Source organism: Melanotaenia boesemani, chromosome 14 (assembly GCF_017639745.1).
Source record: "Melanotaenia boesemani isolate fMelBoe1 chromosome 14, fMelBoe1.pri, whole genome shotgun sequence".
NCBI classification, from domain to species: Eukaryota; Metazoa; Chordata; class Actinopteri; order Atheriniformes; family Melanotaeniidae; genus Melanotaenia; species Melanotaenia boesemani.
The window spans coordinates 2,329,522-2,349,727 of record NC_055695.1 but is presented as its reverse complement, the minus strand read 5'-3'; the positions used below and the strand labels follow the sequence as shown (position 1 = coordinate 2,349,727).

General features: G+C 42.7%; 1 protein-coding gene across 2 annotated transcripts in view; it reads left to right on the top strand.

Annotated features, from left to right (window-relative positions):
• The window catches only part of LOC121652909 (phosphodiesterase 4D interacting protein), a 112,980-nt gene that overhangs the window by 35,396 nt on the left and 57,378 nt on the right, over positions 1-20,206 (top strand). For both annotated transcript variants that reach the window (XM_042006034.1, XM_042006033.1), the window contains exons 4-7: positions 13,653-13,763; positions 15,539-15,615; positions 19,203-19,326; positions 19,406-19,566. In XM_042006034.1, coding sequence (XP_041861968.1) covers positions 13,653-13,763; positions 15,539-15,615; positions 19,203-19,326; positions 19,406-19,566 — 473 coding nt within the window. The remainder of the gene's footprint in view (positions 1-13,652; positions 13,764-15,538; positions 15,616-19,202; positions 19,327-19,405; positions 19,567-20,206) is intronic.

Sequence of the window (20,206 nt, the reverse complement as noted above, 5' to 3'; positions counted from 1 at the left end):
TAGCTTAGCTGTTATCTTAGCAAGCTAAGCTCAGCGAGCTTCTGACTCTCCAGAATCAGAGGAAGCCCTGACAGCTGACAAACCTGCTCGGTCTCTTTATACAGAAAAATCCACTCCTTCATCCTGAGCTGCACGATGAGAGAGAAAAAGCTCCACCAGAACCAGAACCAGAACCCAAACCAGGAAAGAAAACCTCCATCAGGACCAGAACCAGAAACAGGAAGGAAAACCTCTATCAGAACCAGAACCGAGAAGAAAATCTTCCATCAGAACCTGATGGAGGTTTTCCTTCCTGGTTCTGGTACTAATGCAGGTTTTCCTTCCTGGTTCTGGTTCTACTGGCAGTTTTCCTGCCTGGTTCTAGTTCTAAAGGAGGTTTTCGTTCCTGCGTCTGGTTTTGAAGGAGGCTTTCCTTCCTGGTTCTGATGGAGGATTTCCTCCTGGTTCTGGTCCTGATGGAGGTTTCCCCTCCTGGTCCTGGTCCTGATGGAGGTTTTCCTCTCCACTGTCTCATTATGTAGCTCAGGATGGAGACAGAGAGAAGACTTGATGCCGTCCTTGTCTCGGTTCTTATTATTAATTCATTGGTTTATGTGAACACAGTTATTCTAAATTGGACTGACATGGATCATATGATGGATTTGTTTTAACTGGCTTAGACGTCATAGATACCCTTAATACCTGAATAAAGATCTTTGAAAAATCAAATCTCTTTATTTCACAGGCTCAAATCCAAACCCGGAGATTTTACTTCATGAGATACAAACATATAACCTCCCTCATAGATACATGTTTCATCAAGAGTTTAGGTCCTGTGACATTCGACATTGTGGATTCTCCCTCCTTTCAGTCCTGGATGAGGTAACGTCCAGCCTGGCTGACTCACAGCTCCCACACCTCTGAATGCTGAAGGATGGAGGGATGAAGAAGCGATGGAGGGAGCTCTGTGAAAGTGTTCTACGTCAGATCTACAGCCAGAAAAAAGCTGTTATTTGGCTCAGATTTCAGACTTTTCAGTTTTGTGCGCCGTCTTGGCAAAACACAACACCATTAATACTGATGCACACATGCGGGTGAAAAGTCAGCATGTCTGCAGAATGTGCATGCTTCTCTTTTAACCCACTAAAACACAGATATGCATATGCAGACACCTAATAGTCTTGGAAGAGAGCCTGAAGGCCAGGAAACCTTTCACTCTATTAACTTGGACACTGACACACAGGGTCCTCTGACCCAGTGGTGTTGTGTTGACAGGGTTTCCTCCTCGGCAGGTCGGTGGAAGTCTCGAACTTCAACAGCAGCTGTTTTAGCCCCAGGATCTGCCTGAGCCCAGGCACTGCTCCCTGCTCTCCTTCCTCCATCTCTGGGAGTATCACGCTGCATCATCAGCCTGAGCTCCAGACTCCAGGCCATCCGTCACAACCCGAGCACACTTCCAGGGATCAGATATCTTAGACAGCACAGGTCAGGAGGGGAACATCTGGTCCTGATCCAAGGACTGCGCTCCCGCTGACCTGGAGTCAGTTCTAGCCTTTTAAATTCACTGGTCTGGTGGACCTGTCCAGCTTGGGTTCCACCTGGCAAAGTGATCTTTGTGTGTTTACTGACGGTTCTCTGTATGATATTAAAGACTTGTTGGGTAACAATGGATCAGTACTCTGGGTGATTGGACCCAGATGGCCTTTCAGTCAAGCAGCAGGGATAAAAGACCCTCTGACCGGCATTAGAAAGGACATTTATAATTCCATCATCGCCATGAAACACATGACATCAATTTTGGTCTGAAGGTTTTTCACTCCAAACACAATTTAACTTTTTTAAAGCTTCACTACTGAACTTTGGCAGGTTTCTCAGTGAGGCGCCCTCTAATGGTGGCTAATTTAGCATCCATCTTCATCCTGTCTCTTCTCTGAGACCTCTCCAGCCAGTAAAAATCAGTCCAATGTTCACTCTTGTCTTTGGTCTTCCTCTGTCCCCTTCTTTCATTTCCTCTGACAATGTCCTATTGTATTTTTTTTGCATTCAAATGTGTTAATTTCCAGTCGCTAGAGGCTGAAAAGGTAACAGCGTAAAGCAAAACACAACTATGATGCTCTGGGCCGAAGTTTTTTGGGACGAATGCTCGAGAAATGTAGATAATGTATGTCAGTGTGACACCAAGGTCGGAAAGTTATGAAGAATTCTTTCAATTTTTGAGAAAATCAAACATCTCATCATGTTTTTGAGTAATTTTTCTTTGACTCCAACATCTCAAAATTTTCATTTTTAAAGCTTTAATACTCCCACTGACTTTAATTAATTCACTATGGGGGCGGCATGGCTCTGTGGGTAGAGTGGTCATCCTGTAGCCCAACGGTTGCCGGTTGATCCCGGCCCATCGAGCTCATGTCGAGGTGCCCCTGAGCAAGACACCAAACCCCAAATTGCTCCTGATGGGTGGTGGTTTTCTTTTGTTGATCATATAATTAGTTTTCATTTTCATGTGTTGTTAAATTTTTCCCATATTTTCATAGCTTTTTTTCCTTATTAATTTTTTTCATTTTCTCAGTAGCTTTTGCTTAAACTGCTGCCTCAGTTATAATAAGGTCACATTATAGGACCTGATGGTGGAAATGGAGCTAAAACGCTCTAAGGCTGCATTCAAACCAGGATAGGATTCGGTACGAATGGGGACTTGGCTGGTTCATCTGTACGCGTATGTTTTGGTAGTGTTTTTACCCACAATGCCGTGCACTGAACCCCCTATGCACTTTGCTTTGTATTTGGCCCACTTGAGGCAGTCCGAAACCCGCATTTGTAAGCAGACTGGAGTCCATGTCTTTGATCCCAGTCAGAGACAGTTTGTGCATTCGCAGGTCTCCAAACGAAGCAGTTCTTCCGAGCAAATGGACTTGGATTCTAATCTAAAATAATGGTGTGAATGTGTCCTTGGGGCTGAGATATACTTTCTCTGTACGCAAACGTGCACGTCAACGCTTTGCACCATCTGTGCAGCACCACATAGCCAAAACACTCGATACTGCAAGTCACCACCAGGGGCAGAACACACCACTTGGACTCTGAATGAGTGAAAAGTTGTATTTCTGGGACGTGTCTCTGTATCAAACCAAAACGCTTCCAATCTGCTGGCAGCTGTTAAGGCACTAGTGTTTGTTGCTGTGCAAAGAAGAGGAAAAATCATAACCATGCTGGTAGATGCGGACAAGGTCCGAGAGATGGTTTTTAAAACGGTCCACCATTGTGTTTACCTCAGACCTGTTGTGTTCATGCTCTTGTTTGCATGAGCGCCTCGAGCGTTCAAGTCAATATTGCTACTAGCATACGCAACACGTTATCTCACGTCAATGCGAGCGGCCTACGTGCCAAACAAACGCCAGGAAAGCGTGGCAGCCATGATGCAGGCGCGTTGCTAACATTAAGTGCGTCCCAGCACTTCGCTTCCAGAATGCTGACCTGTTAGTCAGCTGACCTCGGTTCCAAAGATCTTTGTGTCCAGAACAGGAAGCAGAACTTTTCTCGGGCGCCGCTCCTGTTGGACCAACCACCAACTTAGGTCTGAAATCCTGACACCTTTTCTGTTTTTAAGATAAATCTTCGTTTCTCGAAGATGTCTCTGCAACCATCTGTTTGTGAGCAGGACCACTGGATTTGTTTGTGTAATCTTCCTGTCTTTCGCTGAGTGGCCACAGCCCACAGGGTTTCTCTAAACCATGGGCCTTCTCCCAGGATGGGTTTTACTTCATTGAAATGTTTTGGTTTCTAAAAGGAACAAGACGAAACAGAGAAAATGCATCCTGATTTCTTCTTTCTTTCTTTCTTTTCCTTTTTATTTATGTCTGCCACTTCCAAACAGCCTGTAATGTGATTTCATTTAGACCTCCACGTCAGCTGAGATGATTTGCCGTTAGGATTGGGTTTCATACAAATGAAGGTTGCTTTTGATCCTGCGTTTTTAAAGTGGAAGCTGGCCCGGGTGCCTTCTTGTCCTCGCAGCAGAGGAGAGGTGAATAATCCAGTTCGAAGTGACGCCTGGCTCTGCAGCCGCGGCCTGTGTCTGAGCGTCTGGACTCGGTGTGTGTCATTAAAGAGATTGAGATCCTGTTTTGCTTCATGCCTCTTGTTCTCTCTGCATCGTCAAAGCAAAGCAACTGTTCTATGTAAATAGTCATGGAAATGCAGCGAGGCCTGCAGCTAAGCACAGAGGCCAGCCAGAGTTTTTCCAGCTATGTGAGCCACTCTCCCCCCACCGAAACCACTGCTGCAGACTGCATGCAACACACTCATCCTGACCTCATCTTGACGTACAACACTCAATTTAAACCAGGCTGCACACGGACAAACAGCACAGTGTGCCAATACAGCTCTGAAAAAAGTTAAAATCGGTTGATTCAGCCAAGAATGGTGTGTGAGACAACGGATGATGTTTATTAAATTTAATTTAAAAATAAGAAAAACATGGAGAACAATGAGAGTTTGTCAAAACAAATAAGAAAACCCAGCTGTCCTTGAAGGTCTGCAGCTCAGACAAACTGCAGAAGAAACGTTCATATAATAATGTCATTTCCCATGAACGCAGCCATCAAGTGACAAATGTATGGAGTCAGCAGCTGCTGCACATCCAAATATCTGCTTTTTAGCACAGGAAATAAAATATCCCTGTAATTTCCAGAATATATAACTTTTATTAAAAAAAATTTTGCAGTAAAAAAGATTCAATTTAATTTAATTTAATTTAATTTAATTTAATTTAATTTAATTACATTAAAACAAGATTTAATAAAAAAGTTAAAAAAAAACCTTTAATTTTATTTAATCAATTAAATGAAATCAACAAAAATGGCATTTCAGTTTAATTTTATTTCATTAAACAACAGAAGGGCTGGTGGGAAGAGATGCCTGCAGCTCCATCTTTACAAGCATTAGAACAAAATGAATAGAAGGTGCTGGAAAAAAATATCAGCTCAGGTTTGAAGCTCCCACGTTCTGAGGTGAGTGACTGCAGCATGGGGGCTGGATAATTCTGGTTCTATGAGCTAAACGAACTCTGTAAATCCATATTTCTGTTCCTGTTTACACGGTTCAGGGCGAAGTTTAATTAATGACCTTGTTACGTCCGCCTGCGCCACAGAAATGTTTGTGCCCATTCAAAGCCTCAGTTGTATCCAGATATTTCTGCATCACTCAGAGTTTATAATCCCTGAGTCTTCTGTTCTGCACGAACTCTGCTGCAGCGTTGCCAGATCATGTGGAAGAAATAAGCATCTCAGTCTATAAAAACAAGTCAAGAAAAAGGGGATGATAAAAATAAAGTTGGCCATCACGTCAGACATCTAAATTTGTGCTTCTGAGGACAGATGATCATTTCTCTGTGTATTTTCCATAAAATGTCCCCTTTGATAAGAATATTGTGGCCATATTCATGAAACAGACTGTAGATACAGATGAAAGGGTTTACACCGCGATCCTGATGGTTTATAAACACCATCTGATGCTGGGAATTCCTGGAATGCAGCTTTGTGGAGGGAAGTTCATGTTTCTGTCCATTCTTTAATTAGATCTTAAGAAATGAGTGTGTTTTGTGTTCTTGGCTTCAACTCAGCATGAAGTTTATGTGTCTGCTGAAAGTCCAGCCTTGACATGACTTTGTTTTTGTTTGGGAGGTGTCTCAGCAGCCTCTCCTCTGTCCTTACTCGGTCTTTAAACTTTCTACTTGATGGATTTTACCAATAAATAAAGCTCTGTATTTTCTCTGAACGCCAGCCCAGCAGCTGTGTGCTTCGTTAGAGCCTTATGGTGCGAGACATATGATTATTCACTGGAAAGAAGATGGAAATAAATCAGAAAAACAAATTGGGTCATTTTACAGCTTATTAAAAGTTTCTTCCTGAGCTGCACTTCGGTTCTTCTTCATGTGAGAACAGTAGCACGTGGTCCGCCCCCTTGTTAATCTATATTCAGGTGTAGCATACTTGATCATTTTCACTGCATCTCAGTTACATGGACTCAGTGTGGTGAGAACAGAGGAACCTCTAACAGCGCTGTGACCATCAGTGTAAAACTGCTTTAAATCATCCCAGTCCATTTAACTGGACTAGATGTTAAAGTCCAGTCTGATGCCAAAGAGTCTGATGAGAAACACTTCAGCTGTCTCTGCTCTCTGACCGCTGCATTCCTCTGAAAACGATTCAGCAAACAAACAAAATGTTTAACTTGCTTAAAGTTAAAATCCTGAATGAGCTGAAACCAAATAATCACATCTTGATAAATATTTGAGTTATGGTAGGTAGGACCACCTTCTCCCTTCAGTACTACCTTAGATCTCAGTGTCATAGTTAATTCTTGGAGTCTCTATCTGATTGAGATCTGGTGGCTGTGGAGGCCGTTGGAGTCCAGTGAACTCATCGTCATGTTCTAGAAAGCAGGTGGAGATGATCTGAGCTTTGTGACATGGTGCATTATCCTGCTGGAAGTAGCATCAGAAGATGCTCCACTGTGGTCATAAAGGGATGGACATGGTCAGCAACAATACTCAGGTAGGCTGTGCTGGTTAAACCATGTGGGTCACTTTAATTTTACTACCTTTTTGGGTCATTAGAGGACAAAAATGTCCTCTCCCAAAAACTGCTTTTAAAATTATGACAGATTAATATTTTTCCAACTTTTATTTTTATTTATTTTTTGTGCTCAGATGTTTCAACCAACTTCAGTCCTACTCAAAACAACCAAATATCTAATTATTCACATTATTTTTTCCCTTAAATTCCAGTTTGCTATCATGTCACTGATTTTATGAAAAGAAAAACACCAAAAATTAGTTCATTTCTATTTAATAAATAGAATGGGGATTTTATTTAGAGATCAGTCTCAGATTTACAAAAATTAAAAACAAAACTGATTTTGATGTTTTTTTGTTGTTGTTGTTGTGGTTTTTTTGTTTGTTTGTTTGGTTGGTTGGTTGGTTGGTTGGTTGGTTGGTTGGTTGGTTGGTTGGTTGGGTTTTTTGAATTGTTAATTTTATAATGGTAAAAAGGTCCTCTCTCAAAAACTGCTATAAACTAAATGACATGTTAATAATATTTTCCACATTTTTTTCCTCTCTGTCAACTTCAGTTTTAATGAAAAAAAATAAATAAATAAAAAACAAATGTGAATTTGTCTAAATCATTTTAACCTTTAAAATGTCAGTTTTGTGTCATGATTTCAATGTTTTTATGGGAAGAAATATGCAATCAAAATGGCATTTAAAGGGTTAAAATAATTTAGCTTGTTTCATATTTGGTATTTTTCATTAGACTGAAGCTGACTAAAAGATTTGAGGAAATAAAAATCATGTTTTATCAGGTTTTGAAAGAAGACTTTTTCCTCAGTAATTTTTTTCTCTGGTGTCTTGTTGCCCTTTAAGAAAAAAATTTAATGCAATTTCAAAGTTCTTCAAGAGAAACACTTTCTTAAAAATATTTTCCCATATAGGGAAACACAACCAATTTCTCTTTCTGATGCTCAGTTTGAACTTCAGCAAGTCCTCTTGTCCATCAAAATTAGATGTCTGGGAGTATTCAGATTACTGTAATCATCTACATTTTCAGTCCGTTATGGGATTTATTTCAGAGGCAACACCAACAGTCTTAGCTTTAGCAGCTAATGTAAGAGCCGGTGGTCTAAGCGTTAGCTGCTAACGTTAGAGCTAATAAGCGCCTAAATTGTTTACATCTACATACAAGAAGACAGAGTATTGGAGAGAAATCTGTGTGTTAATCTGATTTCTCATAATTATAATGATTAATCATAATCAGGTATCAGATAATGATCAGATGTAAACAGTCTACATGAGTAAATGCATTGAGTTGCTGCCATGTGATTGGCTGATTAGATATTGAACAGGTGGAGCTGATAATGTGGACGGTGGGTGTGGATCTTATATTTTATATTCTCCTGTCTGTACAACAATTAATTCCTGTTCTTTTATTAATGAATTTTAAGGGGAAAGGATCATTTGGCAGAACTTTGTTGTCTCAGAGATCTGTGCTCCACCCTCAGGGTCAATCAGCCTAAATCTTCTCTTTTCTTCTTATGTGGCCGTTACAGCTGTTTCAGCTTGCAGGACATTCCTGCAAACACATGCACACGTTTGACCAACCTGTGCAGCTCTTACAGTGGACAATGTCAGCAGCTCCTTCAAGCAGATCCTTGGTGTAAATGCTGATGTCGGTTGGGTTTTTTTCTCATTCATTAAACCTGAAAATATTGAGTTTGTTTTTGAAATTTCAGATTTTTTCAAACATTTCACTCATCCTTTGAAGTTTTTATTCTAGAACATTAAAATGATGAAAAAGGAGAAAAACTTTCCGTTTTTTTCTGCTAAAATACATCACAAACAACAAGCATTCAGAGCGCGGTGAACAGTCGCTTCCACCAGCAGATCAACAGCAGCAAACAGCTGCAGGATGAAACTTTTACTCAACCACGCTGATTCATTGGTACAGATAAAGCTAATTAGATCAGATTAGCATCTGTTTGAAAAAATCTATTTTCCCATCGGCTGAATTCTGTTTTTGAGGGACTATTTTCTTTGAGAAGCTGCTGCTGCATCCATCCGACCTGCAGGTGTAATCTGGTTTCTTGGTTTTTCTCTTCTTTTAGTCCATGATTTTAATTAAGTCCTGAGGATATGTATGTGACTCTCTGATGGTTTAATGAGGTTTAGAAATGATCATTTTTAACCACCATGTCAGCCGTGGCAGCAGAAAAAACCCAGTCAGGCATGTCTCCTCTGCAGATCTGGCTGGAAAATGTCGAGCTCGCTGGCATCAAGGAGCTCCTGTTACTGGCAAAGAGGGAAAACTCCCAACGCTCTGCCAGTGCAGAGAGCTCACGCTCACATGCAAACGCCGAGTTAGGTTTTCTCCTGGTGTAGAAGTGGGAGCAGCAAGAGGCTGGAAAATATTCTAATTCCTCTTGTTTTATTCTCTTGTGTTGTATTTTGCTCCATAGTTGGAAAAGTCCTGCAGAATCAGGATGATTTCATGTCACAGACACGCGTGTTATAATAAACTGACTCGGTTGTGTGTGCGTAACCTCTGGATGAGCCGCTGCTGTTTCTCAGCAGATCCATTTTCACCTCAGTCCTGATTCTTCAGGCCAAAACCTGATCACACGCGTGTTCCGGTGTGTCCGCTTCAAGCCTCCTACGACCTCCTCTGGCAGGTTGTTATTATTGATAATCTCGTGGTTTTGAGATCACTGACTGGAAGCTGGATGTTGTGTTCATGGACTCTGGTTGTAGGTGGAAAAGTACAGACAGGAACTTATGAACACTGAACACTTCAGGGACTGTCATGTAATTGTCGCCTAATGTAATTGTTTAGGTTTAGGCATTAAAGACTGATGTGTTGAGGCTACAGCTCCTCCATGCAGCCTCCCGGGTTTGAATCCCAGCCTGGTGACCCTTGCTGCATCTCTTTTCCTCTGAACCCTTTCCTGTTTAGCTACTGTCAAATAAAGGCCGCTAACACCTACAAAACTGAAAGTTTACATGTAGGGAAACCATGATGGCTCATCTTGTGATGACAACTACGGCTCTAAATCAGCACCCACCAATCCTCCAAATGTGGGTTAAATTTCATTTTGGTAAAAATGAAAACTTACTGTCCAGTTCAGCAGGTGACAAACGAAGGAGATGATTAAGTTGTCCTGACAGGTCCCGTCATTGCATTTGTAACATGCACAGATTAATTCTACGAGCCCATAAATATCACAGGTCTGAAAATACTTGTGAAATTTTACTTTTATTTTCTGATTTGTAGTATTTTGGGTCCCACTCCATCAGAAAAATACACATACGGTGCAGAAATAGAAATATGCACCACTGACATGCATCACTTTAACTATTCAAAGATAAATAAAGATTTTATTTTTAAATAAAAGCCTATTTTTTATTGTGTAATTAATTTTCTAAGCCCTTCAACTTGCTTATTCAGGGGCCTGAAATGCCACTGGGGCCCTTTAAATGACCAAACGGAATAACTTTACTCTTCCACCGACATCCACGTTCCTGAATTCTCTGTTTTTCTGGGTCCAGACTCTTTAATGTGTGACTGAATGCTTTTCATTGTTTCGGGTTTCAGTGACGTGTAAAAGATGAGCTTTTATTATGTGGATTAAAAAGCAGTTTAAAGAAAATGTTCGAGTTTTGGACTTTTACTGTCACAGTTTCTTCTGAGGAAACATAAAGGGCCGTTTTCTGCATGTTTGTGTCTCTGGCAGGTTTAGACATTTTCCTGTGTTTCCTCAGAGAGGTAATGATGGAGGAAATATATCATTTTTTCTGCATGTAGATGATTTTTTGTTATTATTTCAGCTCCAAACATTTGTCTGTTATTTTTCTGGAAATCTTTTTATAAGTGATGAATTAGTTTAGAAACAGGACGTTCTGTGTTTCAGTGATCAGTGGAATGATTAGACTAATAAATTAATATGTATTAAATATGTATTATTATGATCAATTATAATATTAACTCTTATTGTTTTTATCTTTTTATCTGTTTGATTCTAGATTAATTCAGTGATACTTTAAAGCTGATTTACTGACTGCATTTAGGATTTTATTAGTATAACTTTGGCCAGCTGAGGTTGTTTAAATCCGCCACAGAAATAAACGTTAACTTAAATAATCAGCCGTAACAGAGAAAAGGAAAATCTGAATTTTCCACATATGAATAATAGTTCATGGTATAAAATTATTCATCTGGATTTTTCCCACAAGTTGTTTATGATTTCTCCGTTTAATTAAGCAGACTCTGATTTATTTGTTTTTACTTATAATAATACTTATTATTATTACTATTATTATTAAATGGAAGTTTTATTTTATCATTATATTTGATTATATTCTCAGCTTTATAATTACTTTTAAGGCTTTTTTTTCTCTTTTTATGTATAAATGAGACTTTTTCGTGCAGTAATGGGTGGAAGAGTTTTATTCATGTGGGAATCAGGTGTGTAATTATTTACACAGAAAGTCATTTTTAGCAGAACAAACTGACATTTAAACTAAAAAAAAAGTTACCTGTAAAAGAAAGAATCCACAAAGCAAACGTCCCCTCAAACTGTTTCCACCAAGCAGCCGACACGTTAATCCGGCTTTGATTTGGAGGTTGTGTTAAATGTCTGAGTGTGTAGGTGTGTGTTTCATTCACATCCAAACACATACGTTTTTCTCTTAGTGAACGTTCGTGTGCATGTATGTGCAGAATAAACGTGTTCGTGCAGTCAGTCTCATGCATGCAGCTCATCAGACATGTGGCGTCTCCAGCTCCAGCATTCCTCAGTGGCAGCCGCAGGGCAACGGTTTCCTGAAATAGCTCCGGGATCGCTGCAGTTCCTGCTGAGATCTGCAGGGAATGCCGGATCGTCTGAGCTCTGGTAGAGCATCAGTGCCTCCATGTGGTCAGAAACTCTCATCTTCCATGATGAAGTAGCTGTAAAACTTGGAATGATGAGGAACTAGATAACTGGGCTGGAAGAACAGCAAGTTTCAGTTCTCTGTACACAACACAAAGAGCTGCTCACATTTTCTGGCATAGCTTCAACACAAGTTTCTAGTTTCATTTTAGTTAACTTGCAGGAAAAGTTTCATCTTGTTGTTTGACATTAAACAGTGAAAGTTTCCTGGCTTTATGTGAAGGATTTGGTACATAAAACTGTTATACAGCCATGTGCACAGTTAAGTAAACCCTCTAATATCTCCAAGGTTTAACATAGCTGGACAGCTCCATGAGCTGATGAGCTATAAATAAATCTCATCCTGGCACACACACACACACATACACACACACACACGCACACACACACACACACACACAACCCTTCCAGTCTTGCTCCAAACACCACATCAACATACCCATGAGCTCCACGTTTAGGTTTATGGTGGATTTTTGTTGTTAAAGCCTGAAAACCAGAAGACGAGCTGCTGGATGTCCACCATTCTCCTCCTTTCTTCCTCCTGTGTCTGTAATCGTCTTCTTTATGATTCAAAGAAGGACTCGTGCTGCTATGACATCACACTGTTACATAGCTGATGCATCTATCCCTATCCGGCCAATACTCCACCTACCGGGAAAAGGTACGGTTGCTGTGGAAACACCCCAAAGACTTGAACCTGCTGGTGGAAACAGGGTTTTAGAGAAGCAGATAGATAGATAGATAGATAGATAGATAGATAGATAGATAGATAGATAGATAGATAGATAGATAGATAAAAACTTTATTAATCCCCAAAGGACAAATTCAGGTGGTGGGAAGGTTATCAGATCATTTCCAGACTATCTGGAGTCCATCATTCTACAGAGAGAAAGATTATTCACAAGTAGAAAACATTCAAGATGGCTGCCAGTCTTCCCAGGAGTGGACACCCCAGCAAGTTCAGTCCAAGGAAGAAAATCCAGATCTCCATCCCAGACTGTCCAGGTTGCAGTTAGCAGGTTAAAAGTTCACGACACTCCACTTAGAAAAAGACCGAACCAGTAGAGCTTGCTTGGATTACAGGAGAAAAAAGAACATGACAGCACAGCTTAGGCTGGCAAAGCCGCTTCTGAACAAACCACCAGACTTCTGGAACATTGTCCTCTGGACAGACCAGACCGCGGTGGACGTTTGGTCCTTTAACACATCATAGCAGCTGTAAGCACGGTGGTGGAGGTATGATGATCTGGCCAGCTCACAGTCATTGATAGACCATGAACTCCTCTGGATACTGAGGTATTCCAGAGTCAGATGTGAGTCCATCTGTCCAACGGCTAAAGCTGAAACTGTCTCATGCAGCAGGACAAAGATCCCAAACAGCAGCGTTCTGTTCAGTAAACGATGACACAGAGCGATCCGTCATGTTTTTCTTCTGAGGTTGGATTGACTAAATCTTTAGAGCTCATATGAACCAAATAACTTTTTTTAATGTTCTGGAAACTGTAGGTGGAAGGACATATTTTCTGAGGGACCATGGGATGTGTTCGTGCCCTGCAGCCTCTTTCATCTTGCATTTGTTGCCATGTAAATCTATATTAGTGAAGCTCCAAGCAGCTGTCAGCTGAAGCTACTTGTGTTCATGCTATGGATCCTGATCACTGCCTGTAATATTCATTCTTTTATTGGTCTCTCAGCAGCTTGTAGTCCATCTTTCTATTTGTAAGTTATTTGCAGAAGTGTCCTGCAGCAGCGAACCACAAACTGACCATGAAACAAGGCTCATATTTAACATTTACACGTCTTCATGACCTGAGTGTGTTTTTTAGGCAGCTCAGCATTTGTTCTTATTATCAACACACTGTCCAGTCTCAGATTCTTGTCATGTCTTCCTCCTGGTAAAAATAACCCTCCCAGCTCCCATAATCCTGTCCTGCCATCCCCAAGCCCCCTCCTTACAAGCCCACTCTGAGGGGGTCTCACACCCACTTCAGTTGTTGCTGCAGCCTGTTGATGTGTAGCAGCAGGAGGGAGCAGAGCCCTGATTTGGGTTGTATCTTCTGGACAGTTCTGCATCTCTTCAGCCCTGTTCTTACACGTATTATGTCGTGCCGAATGGGGGGGCTGATATGCCCTCTACAAAATCTGTCATCATGTCTAACTCTGGTTTCCGCGGTTACCGCACTATCTCGCAGCACCTGAACGACCTGAAGAAGGAGAACTTCAGCCTGAAGCTCAGGATCTACTTCCTGGAGGAGAAGATCCAACAGAAGTTTGAGGAGAGCAGCGATGACGTGCACAAGAGGGTGAGTGGCCAAGAAACGAAGCGTTTCTGTTGGTTTTTCCGTGCAGAGCGGCTGGTTTGTGTCTCCTTCCAACTGTCAGAGGTTGATTCAGGCCTCAGTTGCCCCATGGCTCAATTCTCCCTGAAGGTTTTTCTCCTGTTGCAAGAGCAAAATTTCCTGGTGTTCAGCAGGACTGTTGGTTGCTTCATGTATCCTGTCTTTGCTGGGAGCAGTGGTTATGCAGAAATGAATGTGATGCATATGAGATGTAATTTAGACACAACCAGCAGAGACGGAGAGGACAAACTGCATATGCTGACGCCTCAAACAAAACTGACGCTGCAGCTGTTGCTTTTTTCTTTTCTGTGTCATTACAACTAACCGTCATTCTTACTAATGCCTAGCCCTTGGGGTGAGGCGGGCATCCGTCTATAAAGCAGCTCTATGGAACTGCATTTATGTGCTGCTCCTTATTACAGGTGCACCTCGTACCTCTGCATAAGACTAAATGTCAGTATGCAGGTGTGTAGCAGCTCCTTGCACATGTTGAAGTGACAGTAAAGAGGTGTATTAGCAATTCATTCACAGTAAGAAGAGATCATCTATCTGTGTGGAGGTGTGCACAGCTGTCTGTCCATCACTTGGTCCTGTGATGGACTGACAACCATTGAGAAGAAAATGTTTGCAGCTTTGCTCAGAATGAACCAGGTTTAGCTAACAGACCGAGTTTCTCTGGAAGCTGATTGAAACACATAAAGGTTTAATCCAGCGAGCTGCTTGTGGAAACCTGACCTGCAGTGAGTGGCCTGTTCTCCAGCAGCAGCCAAACCCCCCACACTGATGTTTGTGTGGATTCATGCTGTTTGCATGCATGCATGATTCCAGCCTGCGCACACACACCTGTGTTGTGTGTCAGTGTGTCAGTGATCAGCTGAAGTCCACTGAGGGAACACAGAACTCTAAATCCACTCTGAGGCAGATAACGTGCACGTGAGCAAACTGTCAGCCAGTTCAGTCGAGTTTGTTGCTGCACTCAGAGCCAACAGTTAAAAGTGGATGTGTTGCTGGGTGCTGGGGGGTTAAATTACACTGGGGGGGTTGTGGTTGTTGGAGGAGACAGAAACAGCAGGTGTTTGCATCCCTTCCAGATATTTATAGAGCGTCCAGAGATCCAGGTCAGCACGTGAAGCATGGAGGCTGCTTTTGTTGGGGAACGTTTTTTTGTTTTTTGTCTCTGTTGCTGAACAGTTTAAATCTAAAACAAACTTCATATCATAATAGCCACAGTTATTGACAAATAAATGCATTCATCTGGATTTATGGTGCATCGCTACATGTCCTTCCTCTAACAGCCTCCCTTCTGCTACAGTTAAAATCATCATCCAGATCCAGACACACTGAATCATTTCTGAGTTTGGATTTGTCACAAAGCTGCTGAAATGTTGATGTAAATACTTCCAGAGCTTCCTGGTTAATCTTGTCAGCAAACACACACAAACAAACATGATTTTCTGTGGCTGAGGTCATGAGAAAATCATGTAATCCATGAAAACATCTGAGTCTGCATAACAGTGAAATTACTATTGTACTTCCAAATAATAGAGCCAAGGGAATTATGATGGGCAGGGGCCCCAGGATGGATCCCTGGGGAACACCACTGGTTACCGAACAGGGCTGTAACTAAACTTCTTTTTATTTACTTTTATAGGTGAGGATTTGCATGTAGGCTAAATTTTTCATATTAACTGATCCTACCTGCAGGTCCTAATCATTCTTCTTTAATTAATCTCTTGCAGAATATTGAGTTGAAGGTTGAAGTTGAGAGTCTAAAGAAGGAACTAGAGGAGAAGCAGGAGCTTCTGGACACAGCGCTGTAAGTCTTTATCACATTTCCATCTCATGTTGTTGGCTCCCTGACTCTCCAGCTCAGCGCCTGTCTCTAGATATATCAAACTACTCACAGTATATTTTTACTCTCTGGAAAAGTCTACAGAAACAGTTCAAAAGTTGTTTCAAATCTTCAGCTGCTTGTGCTGCACAGATTTGCTGAAATGCCTGGAGGGAAACTTGACACAGAACCACAAAAACACTCCTTTCATCACTAGTTGGATTATTTCCCGCGAGTCCAGCAGGAACCTGCAGCCTCTCATCACGTGTGGGGCTCTCCTCGGTGTGGTGGATGAGCTCTGAGCAATCCTGAGGAAGGGTCTGTGTTGTGGGACGTAATGAAAAGGGGACTTGTTGGGGGGGGGGCAGAGGTGCCTTGTGGTTTGTTGTGCTACTGATTCGGGAACAATTTGAACTCCAGCACCTGTTGGTGAAGCAGCTGGTGTCTGATCTGGAAGTCCCACTGCCTGCTGTGGCGTGGATCAGTCAGTCCACATCAGACTCATCAACAACATTCATCTGATCAAGCTGTTAGATGGATTTTACTGGTGGGAAAGTTTGTGCAAACATTTCCACCTCTGAGCCGAAGAGGTCCTGCTGACTCGTCCATCAGCATCACTTTTAGAGCAAAACACACACAAACCAAAAAGCAAACGTTAGAAACCAAACAGAAAACACATTTTCTTTATCTTTCCTTTTTCCTGGTTGTTGTTTTTACCACAATTTGTTTACAGTCTGTGTTCACCATGCTGGTGTTTTCAGCTGTTTTAGACAAACTGCTGGAGCGAATGTGTTTAAAGCTGATGCTGATTTACATGATTACACACCTGTAAATGTCCTTAAATCTAATATTCTGTCATTTCTACACATGCTGATGTCTAAGTCCAGACTTTCACACAGTCAACATGTCCACCTGGTTTATGTTATAATGAAAAAAGGTCGTCAATGCAATGGTGAATTAAAGGAGAGGAAGGTTTCCAGCCACTGTCAGCTTCAGAAAGGCTGCATTTAATTTAATTTAATTTATTTTATTTTATTGTATTTTATTTTAAATAATTTTAAAATCATTTTAACACTGCCTCTTTTTTTGTAAAACCAAAGTTGTTCTCTGAAGGAAATTCAATTTCCAGCAGCTGCAGATATTTCTGATCAGTTTTTAAAAGAGGGCAGACAACGTTAACCTTTTTGTGACGTGCACATTAGAAAGAAAAATAAAATCTACACATTATTTAAGCTACTTTTGGCTTAGTTTCGTGCCTCTGCTGTAGGATGAATCTTTATCGGCCTTATTGTGCTGTAATTAGTCAGGCAGGTCAGCTCTTTGTCTAAATAATGAAAAGGGTCGAACTTTCAGCCTGTGGGGGACTAAACGTCGGAGGGGGAGTCTGGAGTCCTGAATCCTTGTTCTGTGTGCCCTGCTGCTTCGTAAATAAACTAAATAAATAAACCACAGTTTTTCATTGGAGCTATTAGCAGAGCTGGACTGAGAGATGTGAGGAGGAGACACTGTGTGAGCTCTGACAGACCATAATAACCTCTACTGTGTCCTCTACTGTGGTCTGACTGTTGTCTGACTGTGGTCTGACTGCGGTCTGACTGTTGTCTGCGGTCTGACTGCGGTCTGACTGTGGTCTGACTGTGGTCTGACTGTTGTCTGTTGTCTGACTGTGGTCTGACTGTGGTCTGACTGTTGTCTGCGGTCTGACTGCGGTCTGACTGCGGTCTGACTGTTGTCTGCAGTCTGACTGCGATCTGACTGCGGTTTGACTGTTGTCTGACTGCTGTCTGACTGTTGTCTGCGGTCTGACTGTGGTCTGACTGTTGTCTAACTGTTGTCTGCTGTCTGACTGTTGTCTGACTGCGGTCTGACTGTTGTCTGCGGTCTGACTGCAGTCTGACTGTTGTCTGCGGTCTGACGGCGGTCTGACTGCGGTCTGACTGTTGTCTGCAGTCTGACTGCGATCTGACTGCTGTCTGACTGTTGTCTGCGGTCTGACTGCAGTCTAACTGCGATCTGACTGCTGTCTGACTGCTGTCTGACTGTTGTCTGCGGTCTGAATGCTGTCTGACTGCGGTCTGACTGCGGTCTGACTGTGGTCTGACTGTTGTCTGCAGTCTGACTGCTGTCTGACTGTGGTCTGACTGCTGTCTGACTGTTGTCTGCGGTCTGACTGTGGTCTGACTGTTGTCTGCGGTCTGGCTGCGGTCTGACTGTGGTCTGACTGTTGTCTTCGGTCTGACTGCGGTCTGACTGTTGTCTGACTGCTGTGTGACTGTTGTCTGCGGTCTGACTGTTGTCTGACTGTTGTCTGCGGTCTGACTGTTGTCTGACTGCGGTCTGACTGTTGTCTGCGGTCTGACTGCGATCTGACTGTGGTCTGACTGTGGTCTGACTGTGGTCTGACTGTTGTCTGACTGCGGTCTGACTGTGGTCTGACTGCGGTCTGACTGTTGTCTGCGGTCTGACTGTTGTCTGACTGTGGTCTGACTGCGGTCTGACTGTTGTCTGCGGTCTGACTGTTGTCTGACTGTGGTCTGACTGTGGTCTGACTGTTGTCTGCGGTCTGACTGCGGTCTGACTGTTGTCTGCGGTCTGACGGCGGTCTGACTGCGGTCTGACTGTTGTCTGCAGTCTGACTGCGATCTGACTGCGGTTTGACTGTTGTCTGACTGCTGTCTGACTGTTGTCTGCGGTCTGACTGTGGTCTGACTGTTGTCTAACTGTTGTCTGCGGTCTGACTGTTGTCTGACTGCGGTCTGACTGTTGTCTGCGGTCTGACTGCGATCTGACTGTGGTCTGACTGTGGTCTGACTGTTGTCTGACTGCGGTCTGACTGTGGTCTGACTGTGGTCTGACTGTTGTCTGCGGTCTGACTGTTGTCTGACTGTTGTCTGACTGTGGTCTGACTGTGGTCTGACTGTGGTCTGACTGTTGTCTGACTGTTGTCTGCGGTCTGACTGTTGTCTGACTGTTGTCTGACTGTGGTCTGACTGTTGTCTGCGGTCTGACTGCGGTCTGACTGCGGTCTGACTGTTGTCTGCGGTCTGACTGCGGTCTGACTGCGGTCTGACTGCTGTCTGACTGTTGTCTGCGGTCTGACTGCGGTCTGACTGCGATCTGACTGCGGTTTGACTGTTGTCTGACTGCGGTCTGACTGTTGTCTGCGGTCTGACTGCGGTCTGACTGTTGTCTGCAGTCTGACTGCGGTCTGACTGTTGTCTGCAGTCTGACTGCGGTCTGACTGCGGTCTGACTGTTGTCTGCGGTCTGACTGCGGTCTGACTGCGGTCTGACTGCTGTCTGACTGTTGTCTGCGGTCTGACTGCGGTCTGACTGCTGTCTGACTGCGGTCTGACTGTTGTCTGCGGTCTGACTGCGGTCTGACTGTTGTCTGCAGTCTGACTGCGGTCTGACTGTGGTCTGACTGTTGTCTGCGGTTTGACTGCGGTCTGACTGCGGTCTGACTGCTGTCTGACTGTTGTCTGCGGTCTGACTGCGGTCTGACTGCGGTCTGACTGTTGTCTGCAGTCTGACTGTTGTCTGACTGCGGTCTGACTGTTGTAACCCATGCAGATCAGCAGCTGAGAGCTTGTCCAATCAGAATGAGGCAGAGCTGCAGCGTCGCCTGGCGGAGCGGCAGGAGGAAATCCTCCACATGCAAGAGATCCTGGAAACCAAAGTCCAGCTGCTGCAGGAGGTACACAAGGTTTCTGGTAAAAGACTGAGACAAACACAGTGAGTTTGACTACTTTTCATCTGGCCTACGCTGTGTTCAGGAGGCTGAGCTGGCGCGAGAGGAAGCCCAGCGGATGGCCTCGCTGGCGGACGCTGAGACCCAGCGCTGCCTGGCTCTGGAGAGAGAGATGGTGGAGAGGATGGAGGAGAGTGGAGACTCAGGTGGACTCCACAACCAGCAAACCTCTACAGATAACGAAAGGTGATTAATCTTTAAATGTGCAATAAAAATCCCCCAAAACCTTTCTTTCCCACGGAAATCGTCTTAAAGGGATTCTTGGCTACTTGCTCATGTTGGAATAAAACCTTATAAACCCACATCAGGTGGAGAAAGAAGCTCTAGCAGCTACAACTGAGACAGCTCCGCCTGACTTTTCTCCAAGTTAACGTGTAAAAGACTTAAACGTGTTTAAAAAGGGGGGTTGTTCTACACTGATGTTCACTTACAACAGAAGCTAAATAAACGGGTCATTAGCATCAACATCTTAATGCTAAAAGCAGCCCAACCAGCAGCGATCCCAGCGGGTTTCCAGTCCCCGCGTCACATGATTATAGTAGCCAATCAGATGTCATGAGGATGATGATGCTGGTGTTAGACAAGATGATGCACTTTAATATTTTACTTGTCACAAATGAGCAACAAACCACTTATAGTTTTATTTAGTTTATTTAATGTATTTATTTTTATTTATTTACTGTTCTTTATGTATTTATTTACTTATCTATTTTATTTATTTATAGTTTCTGATTTTTTTTTTATATCTAATTATAGTTTATTTTATTCCAGTCTTTTTATCCCTGTTTTCATGTTTTGTTCTTTTTATATATAATTGTAAATAAAT